Source organism: Bidens hawaiensis, unplaced genomic scaffold (assembly GCF_021521415.1).
Source record: "Bidens hawaiensis isolate Kalapana, Puna unplaced genomic scaffold, B.hawaiensis_p1.1 tig00009196_1, whole genome shotgun sequence".
In the NCBI taxonomy this organism is placed as follows: domain Eukaryota; kingdom Viridiplantae; phylum Streptophyta; class Magnoliopsida; order Asterales; family Asteraceae; genus Bidens; species Bidens hawaiensis.
The window spans coordinates 843,264-867,262 of record NW_027491680.1 but is presented as its reverse complement, the minus strand read 5'-3'; the positions used below and the strand labels follow the sequence as shown (position 1 = coordinate 867,262).

Here is a 23,999-nt window from a genome sequence, read left to right as displayed (position 1 = left end):
GGTGGAGTTTTAAAGAGCTGGGTGGAATGAGGGTGTAATGGGAATTCTGATCTTGATAAAGAGATAAGTTAGGAAACTCTAACTTATTGAAAACCCATATTTTGGCCTTATGGATAAGGAGATATGGAAAAGAACTTATGTATTCCCAAACACTTTTTTAATACAAAAATGACTTATTCAATCACCATATGTTATAAGGAGAAGAAAATAAGGAATCCCAAACACACCCTTGATAACTCAAGTTTTAACATATAGCAAGTATCATATACATACCATCATCACATATTTACCACAAAATCTATTTTAGTGTAAACAAAAAAACACAATTTATATCAAAATAAGTCGTTATATTTGTAAATGTTATCTCTATCTTATATGATATGGATGTTTCATTTCAATATATTTGGTTTTGGTAAGGATGAAGGAGTCTTATTGACAATTTAATTAAAGGAGGCTGAGGTCGAATGTGTATTCGTGTAGAGAGGTCTATATTAATTTTACTTTTTATAATTGCATTGTATATTGTAATAAAATAATAAATTAATTAACATTTATATAACTTTCTAATTTTATATTTTGCAAAACACTTGCCACTAAGGTAAAGATTTGACAAATGTGATTCCTAGTTTTCCAATTTTATATTGCTTCTGCATAATTTTTAGATTTTTAATTTTATATTTTGCAAAAACAATCGTCACTGAGGCAAAATACTTTAGCGAGTATTATATAGAAGCGAGTATTAATTCATACTTTCAATTTGACAAATGTCATTCCTAGTTTTCGTAATTGTTGTCAAAACTATGCCTCGTATAATCATAGTAGATTTACATTTGTTTACATGCCGATTTTTAACATGAAAATATAAAAGTTAAAAACGTTACTAGTTAAATTATGTTAAAATAGACTTGTAACAACTTAACGTAAGATAAGTTGGTTATGTATGTATGTATGTATCAACTTTTGGTTGGTGACTAAATGCAGGGACGCAGGCAGATGACATTACAAGGGCGTGTTGAATGTCTAATCAAAATCAAAATCAAAATCAAAATCAACGCATCCATCCAGTGATTGAAGAAACAATACAATACAATACAATACAATAATAATAATATAATCAAGTGATGACATGATATCCACCCATAATGCGGGGTGGTTTATTTCTCTTATCATTACTACTTTTTACAGGTAACGTTTCCTAATCGAGTATGAATTAATTAATTAATTAGGGCCAAAATGTTATTAATAATGCAAATGCCTAATTATGTTTATCGTTAATACTGTGAAATTAAACAAGGAGTATGCCCTAATTACTAATTGATGATTTTCTAGAATTAGGTGGTTACAAATTACGTTACGTTACAATGAAATCATGTTCAGTCAATTGAAACTATTTAGGTTCAAATAGCTGTGTGTGTGAATATTGTTCAATATTAATTAATGTGTTTGATGATTTCATTATTGCAGCTGCTGTACTGAAGTGCAGTTTGATCTCCCTTGGGAACTTGCTAGCTTCTCTACTTGTTTTGTTTGTTTTTCTCGAAACAGGTAAACTAAATTCTTCTTGCTAGTTTATATTCGGTTTCCATATAATCAAGTATACTGCTGAACTTTTCTATTCATGTTGTAGTCCATTTTAGCCTATATATTTAACAAATTAATAATAATAATATCCTGACTTAACATTTTCTGTATATTCAGCAATTGAAATTGCATCAAGCTTACTTGTATCGTTTTGCTTTGCTTTTGTAGGATGTCACTCAAGCGGCAGAGCGCTACTATGGTCTATTGTTACTTTCTCACTACTCGTAATCCTTTCGCAACTGACTTTTCTATTTGCATGGGCCATTTGGTGCGGAAGATGTAGCTTACACGAACCTTTGTGGGCTGAGTTTATAGGATTCATGATGTGCGATTGACTTTCATTTTCAATCTCTTAAGTGTTATCGGCTTCAACTACTATTGCTATATAAATGGTTTTTTTTTTTTTTTTTTTGCAGAGTTGAAACATGGAGATCACCAACAGTAATTTATGTTTTGATCTTGCAACTGTTAGCAGCATTCACTGCTTTTACTGAACTCCATGAGATCAGATTAGGTCTGTTTACATGGGCAGCTTCATTTTTGAGGAGTTTTGCTGCGGCCATAGAGCTAATAGGTTGGTACAGATTAACTATTTCCTGCATTTACTTAACACGCCATTATCTCCTTCAAATTTGACACATAAGAACTGAATCTTGTAGTTCATATTGCATTATTTTATGACATTGATTAAGCATATCTTTATGACTTTTAGAACATAAGTTTCCCATTTACTGTGGCATACCTTGTTGCAATTTTATTACTAATTTCCAAAATTTTGTCATAATTCAAACAGTTTGGAGTTGAGCAAAATACATTCTTGATAACCTTTAGAATAATATTTATGATTTATTATTACAGTAGTATTAAAGTTATATTTTATTTATTATTTCAATTCCAAAACCATATTCATAATTTTAATCACTACTGGTGAACCAAAAGGCCCCTTAATAACATTAACTGACTGAAAATTTTCTTCTTGATTTGTTGATATGGAAGGTTCACATTTGAAGGTTGTTTTGTTCTTGCTGTTGCCAGCTGTTCAGTTGGTTGTGGGTATCAGCAACACTTCTTGGATATCTTTACCATTTTTTATTTCTAGCTGTGTGGGTCTTGTGGATTGGTCATTAACAAGCAAGTTCCATGGCCTTTTCAGGTGATTGTATATCACAATATTATCCTAGTATAATAATGTTGATTCTTGCTGCATAAAGTATCATTATTCATTGATGATTTTTCTTGCATTTGTTTACATTGTCATGAAGGTGGTGGAGACCTCTTTGGTTTTATGCGGGCTTCAATATCTTCTTTCTCTATGCATATCAGCTTCCCACAGGATTACCTAAGTTATTTAGTGAATTCGGCGATTTCATTGGCTTATACAAAATTTCTTCAGCATGTGGTTGGAAACACATTTGTTCTGGTGTTTCACTGATCATATTTTTCTTTGGGGTACACCTTTTTCCAAGAATTTGTTGAACATTTTCTTTAGTTTTCAATTAGGCAGGTTGGGTAATAGGTCAAATTAAGTCTGTAAATGAATTGAATGAACACGGACCGAGCATGTTCGTGTTCGTTTTATGTTTGTTAACAGTATAAACAAACGGTTCACGCATGTAAACGACAAGCGTAATTGAACATAGATGAAGGAACATAACTAAGCTAAAACAAATCAAGTAAATGTGCAAAATAATGTTGTGGACCTACAAAGTTCTTGAAACAAAATTCAATTGCGATGAGTACAAAACTTTAAATGAATATATTAACGAACATAACTGGACAAACTTAAACAAACTTAAACTAACAAACATAAATGAATGAACGTAAACGAACGATCACGAACATAAATGATTTTACATGAAATTTGTTCATGTGCGTTCGTTTAACTGAATGAGCAGCATGTTTTGTTCATGTTTGTTTGTTTATTAAATAATTGAAGTTCCCGCAGAACGGTTAACTGAATATTCGGTTCGTTTACAGGCCTAGGTCAAATGGTAGTTCTATGGAGCGAATCATAATTGGTTGGGTTGATCCAAAACATTTTTTGCCCAAAGCTTTATGAACAGTTATCGTGTCAAACATGATAACACGATATGTATTATTTCAATGATAACAAAGTTTTAAAGTAAAATGACTTACGAGGTATAATGAATTAAAAATACACTAAAAAAATCCACTTTGGGTGACTTTTATTTTCGGCCCGCTTGACTCGGTTCCTTATAGGCTATTTCATTATTTGACCCATAAGAGATAAAACATAACCCCAATGGCCCAATCATTAGCAAATGGGTTAAAATTCCCACCTCTTCTTTTTTCCAGCGTACTGGTCTTTATCTTATGTTGTATTTCTACACAATCTTCCGTATAGATGACTGAAAGTTATAATGCTTTGTTGTAAGTTGTAACTAACTTTGCTACAGTTAATTATTAGTTTAGTGTTTATGCAGTTATCTTTTGTCAAGCCTGATTTAGAGGAAATGAATTTCATAGTGTCCACGAGAGAAGACGACTTGACTGAACATCTTCTGCCATCAACGAATTCTTCCCTCATTCGTGAATCAAGGTAATTTATTTTATGCTGATATTTGATTACTTGACTGATTAAACTTTTTATTCTTTTATTTTCTTGTACATTTTTATTATCACTGCCTTACAGGACTAGAGAAGGCTGGCATAGATTACTAACCAAATGATGGGATCAGTTTCAGTATATCTGCATTGTTAGTTTATTACGTTTAAATGCGCCAAGTAAAATGTTAGTCATATAATGAGGCATTTATGTATATAAAAATACGTGCAATCACTATGCAAAGTTCATGAACAAGCATAATTTGTCAGTTTTCATGACGCTGTTCATTTCACTAATTTACTTATCCGTCCAATTTCAGCTGCTATTTAAAATGGAATGTAAACATGCCAATTAATTTGCTCACACATATTTGGTTATCTGTAGATCTGGTGAAAGGGACACCAACGTTTTGTTAAGAGGTTCAGTTTTCCAAACATTCAGCATCAACTTCTTCACCTATGGTGCCCCGGTACTTCTTATATATATTTATTAAAGACAAGTGTTAGAATATGTTTATATCGAAATATTTAATATATGCTGCCACTAGTTTTTGGCATGGCCATTTCAATTTTTCAACAAATTTTTAAAATTTTCATGAAACGGAACCAAGTCCTTATGGGGAGTATTCTAAGTAAATCATTCTTAAGCATTTTTTCATAACAGAATTTTTGGCAAACCAGGAACATAATTTGACCTAGTTAATCTGATTAGTACCCAGCAAGTCTTGAAACATTAAAATTTCCCCCAAGTTTTATATCGTCAAGGCTCTTTTCATTATTACCATACAAATACCTACACAACCTCTTCACATAAGAAATCTTTATGGGACTTTTCTTAATGAATATAGTCATACACGACCTCATTAATAAGTGATTTACCAATAAAATCTACATGGGATGTTTGATAAGCAGTTAACTTTTTTAGAAGATAATAGCAGGATATTGAGGCAATTTTTTGCGGTGGTATGTGTGTGTTAATATCTTAGATGAATGCTTATAAGTTGTAGTTGTAACATATTTCAAATGATTGTTGCTTCCCTGAGCTAGATACCATATTTAAATTCCAGGTTTAATTGAGCATGCCAATTATCTAGGCCTGTAAATGAGTGAACCGTTCGGCAGGGAGTTCGTTTTTGTTCGTTTATTTAGAAACATGAACAATTTTTTTTGTTCAATTAGTTAAACGAACGTTCAGTTATGTTCGTTCATCTATGTTCAGTTATGTTCGTTTATACTGTTAATGAACGACATAAACAGACACATCCATTTTCTTAAAGGACAAGCATGAACAAGAAAACCACCTTCGTTTAGTTGTCATGTTTGATTTTTTGTTTGGCTAAAGTTAAATGAACAAACACGAGCATGCTCCATCCGTGTTTGTTCGTTTCGTTTAAGGCCTACCGGATTATCTTTATATTTATTTTCAACTTTCAAGTGATGAAATTGACAGGTGTCCTTATTTGCTCTTTCTTTTTGGAGCTTCTATTTTGCAAGTGTGTGCGCGTTTGGATTTCTTGGATACGTTGGCTACATTATATTTGCATTCCCATCTTTGTTTCATTTGCACCGGTTAAATGGGATGCTCCTAGTCTTTATTCTCTTGTGGGCTGTCAGTACATATACTTTCAATATAGCCTTTCCATATTTGAACGGGAAGCTTGGAAAGGTAATTTTAATTCATTCAACTAGTTTACATATAAAGGGGCAATTTAGGATGCATTTTATTGATAATGGGTCCATTTCCATTTTTTCGGGCCATTTTAGTTCTGCCAAAACTTTCATGACCAAATCTAGTTCATGGTTAACTGACCTATAACCGGATCGAACCAACATATAAAAACTGATTTACATAACCGACTTAATCAAATTTGATTGGTTATCATTCTCCAGTTAACCGAAAGTTCATTGTGGTTATGGTTTTGTGTCAAAACCGACCCAAACTTATCCATGCACACCCTTAGTTCCACCCATTTTTCTACTAAGGTTTTCTGTTTCACTCCCTATTTTAGTTACCTTCTTTGAGAAATCATACTCATTTTTGTTATATATTTGATCTAAATTGCATAAGCAGGACACTGAGGTTTGGGAAATGGTGGGGTTGTGGCATTACTCGTTTCCTGGTTTCTTTATCCTTGCCCAGTTTGGTCTTGGAGTTTTGGTTGCACTTGTTAATCTTGTCAACAACTCTGTTTTCCTCTACATCTCTGACGAGGCCTCCAATGCATCCAATGTAGAGCCTACACCTAAAGGTGAGTAGATGCTTATTGATAGCGAAGTTTACAAAATAGACAAAATAGTGTTTATGGTCAACCTAACATGTCCTATCTAGGGTGTAAAGGAGCAGAGCCCGAGCTCGACTAGGTTCAAGCTCGGCTCGTTTCGAGCTCTATATATAAAGCTTGAGCTTGGTTCGGGATTGGATCGTTTATTATTATTAACCAGTTTATATATGTTTTTAGTTATTTTTATATATATTTTAGTTATAATGATTATATATTGCATAATATATGTTATTTAGTTATCTTTATTAGAATTATAGTATTATAATAATTAGTATATGGCCCGTGAGCCAACTTGAGCTCGATAAGTGAAGCTTGGGCTCAGGCTCGTTTACTAAACGTGCTTAGTTTAGGCTTGAGCTCATTTAAGCTGGGCTTGATTCGAGCTTTTAGGGAGCCGATATCGAGTAGTTACAAGCGACTTGGCCAGTTTCCCAGCCCCCTCCCAGTTTGACCTGCCACTCTACTAATATTGACCCGGTACCCATCCTACCCGACCCGCCACTCTACTGATAACCTTTACACCATTTTGTTGTTAAAAGAGGCGAGAGCGTATCCTTGGAGTATGTTTACACAAAATTTATTTGAATTCCAATTGATGCACCAAATATTTACTTCAATTTTCACTAGATAGTTTAGATTTACACACTAATGTAAATATATTATGTACTTAATAATTTCAAAGAGTAACAAATATATTATTTATTGTAATCTTTACTTTTTTATGTTATATATCTAATATATATGTGGACTATGGGAAGCTGGTATGATTATAGTATTACACTCGTCTTACAGTTCGTTTTAATTACAGCTAAAGAAGAAACAAAAGTGCTGATTGTGGCGACAATCGCTTGGGTACTGCGAAAACTTAATCGCGCTTTAATGCTGGTACAAATATTTCTCCTTGCAATGAAGCCTGGTTTCATCCATGCTGTATATAGTAAGTTTTTTTATAATCATATCATTTAGTTTGTATCTAATCTAATTATGGAACTAGCTTTGTAAGTGCTAATCTTTATCTTATCTTCAGTGATATTCTTTTTTCTGTATTTGTTGAGCCACCGCATCAGCACGAGAGTGCAAGGGGCCTTGCTTCTTCTGTGTGAGATTCATTTCGCAATCTTGTACACTCTTCGGATTAGTTTGGTCTCGGAAGCCTTGAAGAATAGGGAGACTATAAGTTCTGAAATTTTATCTCAATTAGGTATCGTCTACTTCTAATTATTAGATGATATTATTTTAGTATTGCTATTATTATACTAATATTCCTTTAATTATTTTAACTTTGAGCCCACGTACAACAATAATTCTTCCAATCTACCTGTTGAGGTTTGATATGCATTGTTCACTGTGAAATAACTCAGTAAAATTTCAAACTATCATATCCAGTAATTTTCAAATCAATTTAAATTATCCTATTAATAGCACATAACTATAGACTTATGGGGTGTGTGTATTTGTTTTAAAATGATTGTTATGATATCAAGTCATCAGATCTGGTTTTGAGTGCTTCTCGTACAGTGATTATGGATAATCTTTTAAATAATAACGCTACAATAATCAAATTTAGAGAAGCAGGAAGCTATGATAAAGTTGATTACTGAGATATTGTAGAATTAATTATCTTTAACTTTAATCAAAACAAACTATGGGGTTTCAAGTTGTAATAATCAATTCGGAGACGAACGTTTAAGCACCTCAATCTAATTAATAACTGTTAAGGTTATAATAATAGTTAAAGTATAATCTATAACATATCTGAAACAAAAAAACACAAATCCATAACATACTTAAGACAAAAAACCATAGAAGTAAATCATAACATCCATTAAAAAATAAAATATCGGCTTCTGATGTTCATGAGTGAAATGCCGTATATAAGTAAGACTTTAGGTTTAGGACTTTAAGAGTGTTTAAATATTAAATTAAAAATCAACACAGGTTAACAGGTTTCATATTAAGACACGAATTTAAACATGTCTTAAACAGGTCAACCTGTTTAAGACACAAAACGTGTTAAGCTTAAACCCAAACCTGTTAAAACCTGTGTCGTGTCATGTCATGTTAAAAGGTCCGTGTCATAAATTGACAGCCCTAGTTATCTAGGGTATTTTTAGTCTTTGCACTATGTATGTTTGTTAGTTTACTAGCGCATATATATATATATATAGATTATTGTTTCCTATTCAAACTACTGAATACAATTTCATATCACCTCAATAATTCTATTAATAACCAATATGGGACATGTTTTCAGTCTCTGGCACTTAATTTTAGACTTAAAAGAAATCTAGAATTGATAAGCGCATTGTCACTCTTTTTTCTTGTCCATCCGAATTCATGCAGGTTTTGTTGAATGTGTTAGCACCCGGGATTTTGTGGAAATAGCTTTGCTTGCATGTTTTTGTGCCATTCAGAAACATGGCCACAAACTTTTGTTTTCATTCTCAGCAATCGTGCAGCATGCACCTCGTCCTCCAGTTGGATTTAGCATTTTGAAAGCTGGTTTAAACAAATCAGTTTTATTATCTGTTTATGCCAATGAGAACACTGCAGACAACAATGGCAATCCTTCTCAAGGTATACATAGATGGAAATTCTATTTTATATTGCAATATATTCACCTGATCTTATAGTTTTAATTACTTATTATAGTAATATACATAAATGGTCCCTGTGGTATTCTTAGATTTTACTTTTGGTCCCTAAGTATGGAAAGTACACAAGTCTAAACTTATACATAAACGTAACACAAATGGCTCCTAACATGGATGGAAAGCTGTGTGTGCATGTATATAATATACTAGACGGGTGCCCGCGCGATGCAGCGGGAACAAGACCGTTGATAATGGTTTGGTTTCAATTTTTCACGGTTCTGTTTCGGTTTATGATGATCAAAAACCGCTACTAATTGTTTATTTAAAAACTATCAAAACCGGATCGCAAACACCGCTACGTGAATGTTAATTTTTTTAACTAAAAAAACTAAGGCAATATCATAGTCAAATTAAAGAGAATAAAATTCTCGTTTTTATGGTGCCGGTTTTTTAAAAAAATATTAGCGTATGAAAAAATTATGACCGTTTTAAAGTCGTTGGTGGAAGTTGGGTTAAATGTGAAATTAAAAAGAATATATGGTTAAAAGTTAAAGGGCTATGGTTGTAACTATTACTTACATTTACAAAAGTTAATTAAAGTTGAGGGGGCAATATTGTAACTATGTTAAAAGAAATTGAAGTGTACGTGATTCATATTTCTAATATACTATTTTGCCCCTCTTCAACATGCTATGTAAGTTGCACCATTTGTTAATTAAGTTGTAATTTACTTAAAATCTAAGTGTCATAATTTGCCCATGAGTTATGTATTATATATAGTACTAGACGGGTGCCCGCGCGATGCAGCTGGTGTTTGACCCTGTTAATCACGTAACAAATATAAGTGTTTATGGTTTGGTTAAAACCTTGAAATCGTTTCAACCGGCCATTGGTTTGACTTCTTTTTTCTTTTTTTACTTTCGGTTTGTTGGTCGGTTTCAAAATTTTCAAAATGTAGTGAACGGTTGGTCCGCGGTTTATACTGGAAACCGGCCATATGAAACCAGACCAGACGGTAAAGTTGAATGCATTTTAATCTTTTTTATTATTAATTATTAGATATGTTTTGTTATATATATTAGATATAGTTAAAATGTAATTGAACATAATCTTTTTATTATATATAACTTGGCTATACAACTTTAAATTAACCTAATTGCAGTATGATTCCTTTTGTGATCTTTGTTGTTATTATTTCATGTTCTAGATCTTCCATTAACATTTACCATTTATGTGGCTAAAATTATCATTTTTTATTTATGATCCTCTCAACTCTCAAGTATCATATTATGTTGGTGTTTAGTTAAAATTGGTGGTACATTTAAATTAATAATTATTTTAAACTAAAATTATTATTAAAGTTTAAACTGTGAAACCAAACTGGAACCAGGCCGTTAGTAACGATTCAGTTTCAACTTTCAATGGCTGAGTTTGGTTTTGGACAACAAAAAATCAGTATTAACGGTTGGACTCACAAGTTTAACTTAAAACCATCAAAACCGACACTGAACACCCCTACGTAACATATTAATTTATTTAAAATGAAAAAAATTATAACAATATCATATTCAAATTAAAGAGAACAAAATGCTCGTTTTTTTGGCGTAATTTTTTTATAAAAATATTAATGTATGAAAAGGCTTAGTCGTTTAAAAATCATGGGTGGGAAGTTAGTTTAACATTTAAATTAAAAACATAATATGGTTAAAGATGAGGGACCAAACTTGTAAGTTGAATAGATTGTGTTTAAAAGACAAGTTTACCATTACTAACACATGTACCTTATGCATTAACATTTGTAAAACTCTTAAAATCAAATGTCGTAATTTACCCTCGTCTCATGTATTATATATAGTATAGATATAGATATAGATATGTTTTTCTAAAATACAATATACATGTACACACACACACACATATATATATATATGTATATATATATATTATTTAAAATATAATATTTTTTTATTGGATTTTACAAATTGCATACTTTGGTAAGAAATAGTAAGTTTATTGCATTGAGGGTTTCAAGTGACTAGTACATTCCATTTTCTATTATATAACTTTCACATAATTGTGTTTCTTTTTGTTACAGAGAGAAAAGTGGCATCATATCTCAGTGCAATAGGGCAGAAATTTCTATCACTCTACAGATCATTTGGCACTTACATAGCGTTTATAACCATACTTGTGACAATCTACATGAGTAGACCAAATTACGTGTCATTTGGGTACCTTTTTCTTCTTCTTTTCTGGATTACAGGTAGACAACTCATTGAACAATCAAGCAAACGTCTATGGTTCCCACTAAAAACATATTCAATCACAATGTTCATTCTCATCTACATGTTATGCATATTCCAAACTTTTGAGGAATGGATATCTACAAAAGTTGATATTCACACATACTTAGGCTACAATCCAGAATCAACCGTGTTCGAAAACGTTTCAGAATCGTTAGCAATAACAGTTGCAATGCAACTTTACAGCTATGAAAGGAGACAAAACAGGTTCCCTAATTTAGAAGACACAAACCGTCTGCAATTTGGAGTTATTGGATTTATCAGACGCCTTTTAATATGGCATAGTCAAAAAATCTTGTTTTTTGCTATGTTTTACGCATCAATATCTCCAATAAGTTTTTTTGGTCTATTATATCTTCTGGGCACCGTTTTCTGCTCGATTTTACCAAAAGCTTCACGGTTCCCGTCAAAATCGTTTCTGACTTACACTGGATTTGTTGCTACATCAGAATATCTGTTCCAGTTATGCGGGAGACAATTTGAAATGTTTCCTGGTCAGAAGCATTCTAGTTGGTCTAATTTTCTGGGGTTAAAGGTGTATGAATACGGGGCTTGGGGTTTAGAAGCAGGGTTAAGGGCTAAAGTACTAGTGATTGCAGCATGTACACTTCAATATAATGTGTTTCATTGGTTAGAAAAGATGCCTAGTTGGCTCTCGGGTGTTGGTCAATGGGAAGAACCATGCGCATTGTTTTTCTCTCAAGAAGATGTGTTACCGGTTGTAACGTCAAATGAAGATAATATTGGTTCACCTGCTAAGAAATTTCGATTGAAAAGCAGCAGTTCATGGCCAGCAAACAACCAAGAATTGGAAGGTCAACGGGGTATGAAATTAGTGCTTTCAACACTAACAAATCAATTTTTTTTAGTGTATAGAGTTAGCAATATATTTTGGGGTAACTTTACACAATAGTAATCAAGTTTTTCAAATGTTCCACTAAAGTCACTTAAAGTTTTTGTTCCTGTAAAGTCACTCAACTTTCAATAGATGTTCTAATCATATGTAACTCTTGTATAAATGTTAAAAAAAACTTCAAATGTAAGTGAGGCAAATTAAACATATACGAATATTGGTTAATATTTAGTTGTTTTTTTTTTCAATTTGACTTAATCTTAATTCTTAACAGTTATGAAACTTAGTTATTATTTGGTGATTTTTTTCTTTCACTTTTACCAAAAAGGATAAAAAAAATATTTTAATTACCATAATAGATCATCAGCTAGAGCAAATTGCTATTTATGAAAATTGCCCAAGTTATAAACATGATTTTCTTCACATGTAATAATATGGAGACACGGTTAAAAGTGCGGATGAATAACCTAAACCTTTGCACTTCTAGGTTTAGATAAATTGTCTTATGAAATATCTACTCTTTTTAAGTGTAGCCTCAATTTTTTCTAGTCCATATAAACCTGAAATATTTTTACACACTTATAAGCATAATATATTTATTTATATGTGTTTGCATTGACCTTGGATATTTTATAAATATGTGTTGTAGTGGAGGTAGCCAAGAATAGCAGCAGAAGATACATGCTTGGATATTTCTGGGGACAGGCTAATGAGAATCATAAATGGAAGAAGAAGCAAGTTCAAACATTAAGAAAAGAGAGGTTTGATATGCAAAAGACTTCTTTAAAAATATATTTAAAGTTTTGGATGGAGAATATGTTCATACTTTTTGGTCTCGAGATTAACATGATTGCATTGCTACTTGCAAGCTTTGCTCTGCTCAATGCAATATCATTGCTGTATATTGCATCACTTGCTGCTTGTGTTCTTCTAAACCGACAGCTAGTAGAAAGATCATGGTCATTATTTGTTGTATTGTTTGCCAGCGTTCTTTTACTAGAATACTTTTCTATATGGAAGACTGAAGGGAGTTTAAATGGACTTACTCCAAGTGATACTTCTTTGCATTGCCATGATTGCTGGCGGATTTCAGAATTTCATTTCAATTACTGCCGAAGCTGTTGGTTAGGTACTGTCTTTTTGATACCTTTAAGTAGTGTTTGGTCTTGGTTTTAAAAATCACGTGGCGCTCTGATGTCTTTCGATCCAAAAAGCCGACGCGCAATGTGCGAAGCACGTGCATCGCGCTTGTTATAAAAAATACTAGAAAGTTGTACATAGATAATATTTCAAGTTTTAAACACTAAAATATAATTCTATTGTATTATGCTCTATCAATAAGCAATAGTTTAATGAAAAAACAAAGTAAAGTTTTAAACACTAAAATATAATTCTATTGTATTTACAAACTTTCCTATTTTGTGTAGGACTTACTGTCGATGATCCGAGAGTTCTGATCAGTTACTTTATAGTCTTCATGTTTTCATGTTTCAAGTTTCGAGCCGATCAGTTTTGCAGTTTCTCAGGATCACACACATACCGCCAAATGATATCTAGACGTAAAAACTCGTTCGTTTGGCGAGACCTTTCCCTTGAAACCAAAAACATTTGGACTCTTCTTGACTACTTAAGACTATATTGTTATTGTCATCTCTTGGATCTCGTGCTTGCTCTAATATTAATCACGGGAACTCTCGAATACGACATTTTACACCTCGGATATCTTGCTTTTGCCCTAAGTCTTTTCAGATTGAGACTCACAATACTAAAGAAAAAGAACAAAATCTTTAAGTGGTTGCGGATTTACAACTTTGCGGTTATTGTTCTCTCTCTTGCATATCAATCACCATTTGTGGGTGTGTTTAACGATGGGAAATGTGAAACGATTGATTATGTTTATGAGGTTATTGGCTTTTATAAATATGATTACGGGTTTCGGATCACCTCAAGGTCTGCTTTGGTTGAGATTGTCATCTTTATTCTTGTGTCGTTACAATCATACATGTTTTCTTCCCCCGAGCTTAATTATGTGTTCCAATATCTTGAAGCTGAACAAATCGGTGCTATTGTTCATGAACAAGAGAAAAAAGCAGCTTGGAAAACCGAACAGTTACAACATATCTGTGAAGACAAAGAGAAAAAACGCCAACGGAATATGCAAGTTGAGAAAATAAAGTCTGAAATGCTTAATTTACAAATTCAGCTTCACACGTGTTCTGTTCATGATCATGCACATGTATATGGTCCTGATGTTTCGCCTCATGGTGAAGGCTTAAGAAGAAGGCGCGCTATTTCTCTAAATACTGATACTGCCCCTCAAAAAGAAGATTTGGTTCAGAAACAGCATTCGGATAATAATATGGATTTGGTATTACCTTATAAGTTTCATGGAACTGAAAGCTTACGCGCGTTTGATTCTCCCCGAGAAAACTTGAATCTTGTTGAAGTAACCGAATTTGAAGAAAAAAGCCATATGAAAGAAAGTACTTTAATTTCTGCTGTACAGTTGATAGGTGATGGTGTCTCTCAAGTACAATCAATCGGAAACCGGGCAGTTTCCAACCTAGCAAATTACCTAAATATCCCTCAAGAGTTAGATTTAGACTCAGATATAGACGAAAACGAGCCTACTTCATTTGCAGCAAATTATAGACATCGTGAGATGGGAAGTCAAAGCGGAAGTCAACTTCACATGGCGTCGAATCGTTCATCTTCTCTGCAATCTGAAAGTAGAATTGGTGCTGACTCAGCAAGTTGTGGGATAATCGTCCAACATATATGGAACCAGATGCAATCAAACAACGATGTTGTCTGCTACTGTTGTTTTCTTCTTGTCTTTCTGTGGAACTTTAGCCTGCTTTCTATGGTGTATCTTGCAGCTCTCTACTTATATGCTCTTTGTGTCAACACAGGCCCAAGTTATATCTTTTGGGTTCTGATGCTGATTTATACAGAGTTCTATATTTTAATCCAGTATGTATATCAAATCATTATTCAACATTGTGGTATCACTATTGAATCGGTTTCTCTTCCAGAATGGGGATTTCCTACAAAAAGAATAACCTCTTCGTTTGTAGTTAGTTTATTACCACTTTTTCTAGTTTACCTATTTACCCTCATTCAGAGCTCCATAACTGCTAAAGACAGCGAATGGATTTTCTCAACCGAATTCTCCACTATCAGGGGCAAAGTCGTCAATACGACAGAGATTCTTATGAGTTCAAGTTGGCGTGAAACTACACAAAAAATGCTTCACCTTGCAAAAAATATTTGTAAATCGATAATCGGAAACTGTGTTAGATACTGGAACTCGCTAACACAAGCAGCAGAAGCCCCCCCTTATTTTATTCAGTTATCATTAGATGTTCATTCATGGCCCGAATACGGGATTCAACCAGTAAGAATTGAATCTGGAGTAAATGAACTGCTTAGATTTGTTCATAATTCAAGATGTAAAGAATCAGATCCTGCAACGTGTCCTTGTGCGAGTAGTGTTCAAGTTCGCAGCATTGAAAAGAGTAAAGATAGTCCAAATGTGGCATTAGCGGTCGTTGAAGTTACATATGCATCCTTAAAGGATGAATGTATTTTAGCAGAAAGGTACAAGTCTTTGACTCCTGCCGCTGATGTGGCAAAAGAGATAACAGAAGCTCAAGAGTTGGGTCTTCCTGATCAAATAAATTTTCCTTACTCTATTATCTCGGTAATCGGGGGAGGGAAACGAGAAATTGATTTATACGCGTATATATTTGGTGCTGATTTGGCGGTTTTCTTTTTGGTCGCCATGTTCTATCAGTCTGTTATAAAGAACAAAAATGATTTTCTAGATGTTTATCAGCTGGAAGATCAGTTTCCAAAGGAGTTTGTGTTCATCTTGATGGTAAGTTTCGTTTCACATTCCATTATTAACTTTCTGAGGTACCAATTTCAACCTTTTTATATGTAAATGGCTCAGAAGCCAAGTGTTAGACCAAGTCCACATAATGACCCTAACGGGGGCAAAAAAAATTACCCGAATGCTAAAAGAAGTGCAATGACTAAAATATGAGATGTAAAGTGTATTGGTATGTTATGCAGAAAACTCTAATTTTAATAGCACCCAGTTTTCAATCACCTTTTGTTCGAATTTAACATGCATAGGATATCCAAATTATTTTAATAAACAACTAGGAAACAACCGGATACATCGGTTTCAAGTTGTTTAAATTCTAACATGCATAGGGACTTTAATGTGCAAAAAAATGTTGGAAGTACTTTTCGGAGATAAAAAGGAAAGAAAGCACATTGTTTTTTTGGGTATTTACCCTTAGTTATTTACAAACTTCAATAACAAACAACAAATGTGACGGTGGCGGGCCCCACCCGTTTTGGACCATTATTCAGCCATCCCTACCTGCCCATTTTGTGACCTCTACTAAGTATAATCTTTTGTCGCAGGCTATCTTCTTCTTGATTGTGCTTGATCGTGTTCTATACTTGTGTTCATTTGCCACCGGGAAAGTAATATTTTTCATTTTTAATTTAGTAATTTTCACATACTTTGTCACCCAATATGCTTGGAGTATGGACCCTTCACAGCACAATGCAGCAGGTTTAGCACTCCGTGCTATATATGTTACTAAAGCAATGTCTCTGGCTCTTCAAGCGATACAAATAAGATCAGGGATCCCACATAAAAGCAGTCTGTATAGGCAGTTTCTTACTAGCAGTATTACTAGAGTAAATTATTTGGGTTACCGACTATATCGCGCACTACCGTTTCTATACGAGTTAAGATGTGTTCTTGATTGGTCATGCACCACCACGTCTTTAACCATGTATGACTGGCTAAAGGTTAGTATTCCCACATCTCTGCACGCTCATATATCATAAAATAGTAATATACTTTTGATGGACATCCATTGTATATAGGCGTGTCAACAAATAGAGCGTTCAGTGAACAGCTCATGAACAGTTGGGCAGTACTTGTGTATTTAATAAACGAACAAACATGAACAAAAGTTTTGTTAATTTAGTTGAAAGAAATAACCTTAACACATGTCTCGTTTGTTAATTTATGTTCATGAACGTTCGTTTACATTTTTGGGCCATTACAACTTAGTCTAGTCTTCATAACCTTTTAGGCCCAAATCATTGTTCTTCATGAACCGTTTATACCTTTTAGTGAACGAACATGAACATGCTCATTTTCTTAATGAACGAATACGAATAAGAAACCCTGTTCGTTTAGTTGACCATCTTTGACTGTTTGTTCGGTTAAGGTTAAGCGGTTCGTTCAGTTCGTTTACAAGCCAAATTTTATAGCCTTTTTCTATCCATTTTGGTGATCAAGTTTTTTGGTAGGCCTACTTTGGTAATTGAAATACTTTTTGTCCATGTAAGTTCTTTCTTGCCCGGATTGAGTTATTATGTAAGTTTTTATGTTCATATATGGGTTTTTTTTACATTGCAGTTACCAAAGTGGACTCACTAAGAAACTTATAATTAACGAAACAGGTCGAAAAAGTTATAATTACCAAACAGACCACCAGTTCAAGTATATTTCTATTTTATGACATTTATCCTTTTGGAAATAAACTTAACCATGTTTAGTGGATTTCAAAGTTTAAAGCTTATAATCACACATTTATCTACTATTATCCAAAGAAACTCTAACCATTTCAAAAGATTTTAGTTTCTCTATTACATCTTGAATGATGTTCTTATGTTGCATGTTGTGTATATAAACTGATATCTATAATTTTGGTCTTATAGTTGGAAGACATAAATGCAAGCTTGTACCTTGTGAAATCTGATGCCCTCTTAAATAGGGCTGGTCATAGACAAGGTCAGAAGCAGAAGAAAGTTATCAAATTTTGCAATGGATTATGCTTATTCTTTATATTAATCTGTGTCATCTGGGCCCCAATGCTTGTAAGATATTTCTTTATTTCTCCCCCTTGAGTCTTTACACCTCCGTCAAATTAAAAAATTAGTTAAAAGAAGTATGAATCGAATGAGTTGAAAGTCACCCTAAATCTGTTATAATGCTTACAACCAACCTCCCAATCTGTTTTGTGTAAAGATTTGGATTATTATTTTATATTGTTTTTGTAATCGTAGTTTGCACATAAAATTACATTAAAAACCGATGTAAAAGAATTTGCACAATTAGTCTAGTATATTGTTTTGTTTTGTTTTTTATGTTTTAACTTAGAGGGCATTTTTGACATTTTACCCAAATCTAACAGAAAACTTAACAGAAGTTAGTCTTAGACCCCAAACTCGTTACAAAACTGAAACCACGAATCCCAAACTTGTTACTTATAAACCTATTACTCAAAGGTGTTACTTGGGCAAAACCAAATGGACCAATACCAATTGTGTAGTTAACTCTTTATTATATTATAAACTTGTAATGTAATATTAATAGAGGTTTTCTAATTGGTGCAAACTCGTGGTTTTTTCTTTGCAGATGTATAGTAGTGGTAACCCAACTAACATAGCAAACCCTATAAACGATGTCAGTGTTCAGTTTCACATAAAGACAACCGGTGGACGGTTAATGTTATACGAGACAACACTGTGTGCAATCAAACCATGGAACGTGCTAAAGTCTTACACTAATCTTGACCCTCATAATTATCTTGATTCCTATAATGTTGATGATATTCAAATGATATGCTGTCACGCTGATGCGATTACTAGGTGGATTGTCCCGGATGCCATTCAGACTAGATTCGTTGAGTCTCTTGATATGCAAATGGATATGAAGTTTTCTTGGGTACTCACACGTGACAGACCTAAGAATAAAGAACTTGTGAAATATGAACAAAATATTCAACGGTCGGATCTTCCTGATCCATCTGAACTTGAGAAAGTATTTAATGGTTCCAGTAACAGCTTTAGGACAAATAACACTTATCCTAGATATTTTCGGGTCACTGGTTCTGGGGATGTCAGACTCTTTGACCTAAAGGTATATGATTCTTCTGTATTGACTCGCTCTCTTACACACACACACGCACACGAACATGTTTGTGTTTGCTCGTGAAAATCTAAATAAACAGTTCACAGACGTAAACGAACAGTTCACAAACGTAAACAAGCACAAACAAACATAAAATTATATATTTGAAAATTTCTATTAATATTTTATGAATATAAACGAACAGGCATAAACGAATGTAAATAAGCGAACATAATAAACAAAATCTGTGTTCGTTCTTGTTCGTTTTTTAAATGAACAAATTTTTTCATTCATGTTCATTCGTTTTTTTTATTTAATAAACGAACTTCCCGCCGAATGGTTCACTAGTTTACAGGCCTACGAGTAACGAGTTAGTCATAACGGCGTTGGGTCAAAGAGGGTAAATTTTGGTTTGATGTGAATGAAGTCGGATTGAGTTGACCTGTTTTTTCTCCAAATTTTATATAAGTGAACAGTGTGTCAAATATGATTACAAAAGATTTTAATATTTTAATAGTAGTTTGGTTTTTGAAAAAAAAATGATTTTGGGGGTTTATACCTTAAAGTGGCAACGTAGGTGGTGTAATGTATAAAATCGAGTTTGGCTCAAAGTGAGTATAAATTAATTAAGGTGTCAATGTTATTACAAAATATATAATTATATTCGTAAACTAATGTTTTTGACTTTTGAATAAATGATTTATGAATGTTACTATTTTACAGGAAGGTGGTGTGGACGCAAAGCTTCTTTTAAACCATGATGATAATTCAACATGGTGGTCCTTTTATGACATTAGTTGGTTGGATTCAATAGTATGTGGAGATTTGATGGGCCCACGGGCCATCGTTGTTTCTGAGGAAACGCCACGTAAGAATTATTTCATCATATAAATCCTTCTAAATTTTATAATCCATTCAGAATAGTAAAATTATCATATCTATACATTGTAGGGTGGGGGTGTGCATGAGTGTGTTTTGGGCTCAAACCAAATCTGAAAATTCAGTTTTTGAAAACCGTCTCGCATCAGTGTTTTCATATTTTCGGTATTTTTTTGGTTTTACTATTTGGGCTTAAAACTTTGGGCTAAATCTTTTTGTTAGTTAATAATTAATTGATCATTACACATTTGGGCTAAAATATTTTACTGTTGTAAATTATTTAAATTCAAAATAAAAAATTATAATCCATAATTTTAGTTCGGTTTTGGTTTTTTCGGTTTTAGTTACCTGAAAAAACCGAACCGAAAATTTGGTTTTACAAAACATAAAACCAAACCGTCGGTTTTTATTTGGGTATGATTTTTTTGGTTACAGGTCGGGTTTTGGTTTCATTTGCACCGCTAACACGTTGTATATAAAAAAAAGTTTATATAAAGACTGAATATATGAAGAGAACATTATACATTAAGGGGATTCACTGTACTAATGTTATTTTCCTATTTGCTTATTTAATAAATCCAACTCATGTAACTATGTAAGTATATGATTGTATTTTATTTCATACAAAAAATGAGTAAATATGATACGTTTTGTGTTTTGAAAGGGCAAATGATTGATGATGTTTTATTTTATTTTTTTTCAAATTAAGAGGGTCTTCTTGGTGAGACACTTAGCAAATCAAGTATATGGGGTCTCTACATTACCTTTGTGTTAGCAGTCGGGCGGTTCATAAGGCTTCAATGCTCTGACTTGAGGATGAGAATTCCATATGAAAACCTTCCGGCTTGTGACAGGTACCATATGTTACCAACTTATTAATAAATGAGTTCATAATAAGTTAATGTACTGCATTTGTTTTTCTTATTTATATGGTCTTAAAACTTGTGTTTTGTGCCTAGGTTAATTGCCATTTGTGAGGATATATATGCTGCTAGAGCCGAAGGGGAGCTGGTAGTTGAGGAGGTTTTGTATTGGACATTGGTGAAAATATATAGGTCACCACACATGCTGCTCGAGTACACCAATGCCGACTAGCCTTGTAACAATCCATAAGGCAAGATATTTTTTAGTAAGGGTGTATGAGTTGAGCCATTGAGCTCAGCTTGTTTAGTACAAGAAAGCTCGGGTTGGGCTCGTTTATTTTTTTTAGTTATTGTATTTATATATATAGGGGAAGGTTAACGTACAAATGAAATTAACGTGCTAAACGTGAAAATAAAGTAGAGTTTTTATATATAAAAGTAGAGTAATTATGTAATTACATCATAGAGTAATTACATAATTACTCTACTTGATTCTCACGTTTAGCACGTTAATTTCATTTGTTTTGATCCAAACCCTTATTTTTTTATATGTTTTCTTTTGGCAAAGATTAATTAGATATAAAAAGAAGGTAAATTTAAAAAAAGTTCTTGTTTAAAAGTGGTTTCCTTGAAGTTTTCTCATGATCCCTTCTCTATAGATATAACACTTGTTATGAAATTATACATTTGTTATATTAAATTGTTCTTTTTATATTTATATAAATAATAGGCTCGTGAAGCTACTTAAACTCAGTATGTCTCGAGCTCATTTATCAGATGAGCTCCCAATTTAGGGTTTAAGCTCTAATCGGTTCGAGCAGTTAGCGAATGTCGTGCTCGAGTAGCTCACAAGTGGATTCAGCTCGTTTACACCACTAGTATTTAGTTCCGTCTTTTTCTTTCCTATTCTTTATTTGAAATGACCTATCTACCCTTTCTTAATAGCTTTTGTAACTTGAGAAATGGCGATAAGAGACCGGAGTGCCATAGGGCAAAGTGGACTCGCATTTCAACGAGTACAAGGTGGTCTTACAAACCCTAAACATGACTTGGGCTATGATGAAACACAAGTGATTTTATTGTCTGTAAATTAGTAATTTGATCCTTGTGTGCAATCTCGAAGATCAATAGGGATACAAATGAGTCAAGTTGTTAACAATCAAGTTAGATCCGAGTCAAAATGTATCGGTTATGAGTACCAAAATATGAATTTGGAAGCCTATAAAGAGTTGGTCCCAGTTTTTAACTCGACTTGAATTTGTCGAGCTTTTTTGGTCCTTTGTATGACTTGATATGTATGTGCTGGCCTGGTTTTTGTTTAGAATCGTTGAAACTTGAAAGAGACTTGGACATCAATTTAATTATGGTTAGAATTGATAAACAACTTGTAATTTATTGGATTTTATTTTTTTAAATACATCTCAATATAAAAAAATAATTTCCTGCATTTCATTTAGGAAAAAATAACACTAGGTTGGTGGCAGTCCCAACTAAAGGGGTATTTGTTTCTAACGGTTCATGACTAACGTATGACTGACTCCGTTAGTTTGTTGCTGAGTTGGCACGCCTTAATTGTTAAATTATATTGCTTATGTGGCAATCAAAGTAATATATAATATGTATGCATACACCACTTGTCCCACGGTGGACGCCAAACTATTTTGGTCAAAAATTACAAAAGCAATTTTTTAATATAATATGAAATTGAAGTAGTGTGTTTTTCAATAAGGAGTGAAATAAAGCAAAGTAACTGATAAAGTGACACTGGATATAGCGTGGAAAAACCCTTGATCCCTGTGAGGATCTTTGGCGCAAACCCTCAAGAGGGAAAATTATCTCCCGGCATCATCAAAAGTGAATAGAGATTAAGAACAATTACAATGGCATCTAGGTTGAAATGAGTGCTATGAGTGTGAGATATCATGTGTCTCTATGCCATGTAATAGCCTCTATTTATAATAAAATAAAAATAAACTGGTACCCTGAAAATCCTGTTTATTTACTACGACTTCAACTTGGGCAACACTTACATAACTGTTATAAACTATTCTTCATGTGTCTTTACTCAAACAACTACAAAGTATTTAGTATAAATAACTAAATAAGTCTTCTGACGGTCACATTTATAAAAGTAATTGATATCTTATAAAAAGAGGTAACTGGATCCCGCATATTTAAGGTCATTTGTAGTGGAGGGGCTACAATTGGGGGCGAATTGTGACACGTGGCGCCCAGTCAGCAAGAAGTGAAAATTTGTTTTTGGGGTGTAATGGTGTAGGGGCTACAAGTTGGGCCCATAGTGTCTTTTTTATTATTTTCTTTTTATAATTAAACTAATTAAATAACAACCAATTTATTTAAATAATTAAATTAAAATGCATTAAAATTAAAAAGAAATACAAAAAAAATACATAACTAAAAAAAACTAATATCCATAATATTCGCGCATTTTTTCGACTCGTCGTCGTTGCAACAATGCGGCCTCTTCGTGTGGCCCGGCCGCTTTGAGGGATTCGTATTCTTTGCTCATTTCCCGCAACTCCATCATAGCGGCAATCTTTTCGTGTTGTTTGTTGGTTTCTCTCATGGTATCGTTGAGTTCCTCATTAAACTTTTCGTGTTTTTTTATCATTTCTGTGATGATATCGGTGAGTTCCACGGGTTTCAGTTGGTTCGGGTTGTTTGTAGGATTCATTTTGCTAGATTTTTTGAAAATTTTGGATATGGATTGTGTAAGAATTGGATATGAAATGGAGAAGAAGGTGTATGTTTATATAGATATTTATATATTGTTTTAATTAATTAATTTTTTTTTATATATTTGACTGTTGCAACGGTCAAATTTAATATAATAATATTAATCTTCAAACAATCCGGCGACAAAAGAACCCCGCCCCATTTCGCCCACATATCACCGGGGGGGGGGGGGGTGTTCGTGCCCCTTCTAGCCCAATTTCGACCAAACTCCCGCCCCAATACGTTTGGCCTAATAGGTCTTTGACTTGGTCATCGCTTGTAGTCGTTATGGACCCTATCTACACGTTTTCTTTTAGCTATTAGTGAGTGTTTAGGGTAGTGAGATAAATGGTTAATTATCGTTAATAGTCAGGGTGCAAGAATAAAGGTAGGA

At 33.3% G+C, this 23,999-nt stretch overlaps 2 protein-coding genes across 2 annotated transcripts; both read left to right on the top strand.

The window, feature by feature from the left end:
* The first annotated feature begins 1,117 nt into the window (after positions 1-1,117).
* Positions 1,118-2,256, top strand: LOC143531680 (piezo-type mechanosensitive ion channel homolog). Its single transcript, XM_077026924.1, has 4 exons — positions 1,118-1,185; positions 1,465-1,545; positions 1,750-1,906; positions 1,998-2,256. Exons 1-4 carry the CDS (start codon positions 1,143-1,145, stop codon positions 2,215-2,217), a joined length of 501 nt encoding a protein of 166 aa, XP_076883039.1. The 5' UTR covers positions 1,118-1,142; the 3' UTR covers positions 2,218-2,256.
* A 128-nt stretch (positions 2,257-2,384) lies between these two features.
* On the top strand, positions 2,385-21,140 carry LOC143531682 (piezo-type mechanosensitive ion channel homolog). The gene is made up of 18 exons (XM_077026925.1): positions 2,385-2,734; positions 2,844-3,030; positions 4,026-4,141; positions 4,532-4,616; positions 5,597-5,812; positions 6,287-6,395; positions 7,237-7,365; positions 7,456-7,629; positions 8,772-9,005; positions 11,118-12,193; positions 12,842-13,307; positions 13,606-16,058; positions 16,616-17,011; positions 17,933-18,091; positions 18,633-19,136; positions 19,851-19,995; positions 20,716-20,860; positions 20,966-21,140. The coding sequence occupies exons 1-18, from the start codon at positions 2,571-2,573 to the stop codon at positions 21,099-21,101; spliced, it is 6,894 nt and encodes a 2,297-aa protein (XP_076883040.1). The 5' UTR covers positions 2,385-2,570; the 3' UTR covers positions 21,102-21,140.
* Positions 21,141-23,999: the final 2,859 nt, after the last annotated feature.

Excerpts from the sequence above, each read along its gene's own strand:
- LOC143531680 (XM_077026924.1), top strand. The coding sequence starts at position 1,143 with ATGCGGGGTGGTTTATTTCTCTTATCATTACTACTTTTTACAG. Across the intron at positions 1,186-1,464 it reads ATCATTACTACTTTTTACAG|CTGCTGTACTGAAGTGCAGT; the intron begins GTAACGTTTCCT and ends TCATTATTGCAG. Across the intron at positions 1,546-1,749 it reads GTTTGTTTTTCTCGAAACAG|GATGTCACTCAAGCGGCAGA; the intron begins GTAAACTAAATT and ends TTGCTTTTGTAG.
- LOC143531682 (XM_077026925.1), top strand. The coding sequence starts at position 2,571 with ATGGAAGGTTCACATTTGAAGGTTGTTTTGTTCTTGCTGTTGCCAGCT. Across the intron at positions 16,059-16,615 it reads AGTTTGTGTTCATCTTGATG|GCTATCTTCTTCTTGATTGT; the intron begins GTAAGTTTCGTT and ends CTTTTGTCGCAG. Across the intron at positions 17,012-17,932 it reads CCATGTATGACTGGCTAAAG|TTGGAAGACATAAATGCAAG; the intron begins GTTAGTATTCCC and ends TTGGTCTTATAG.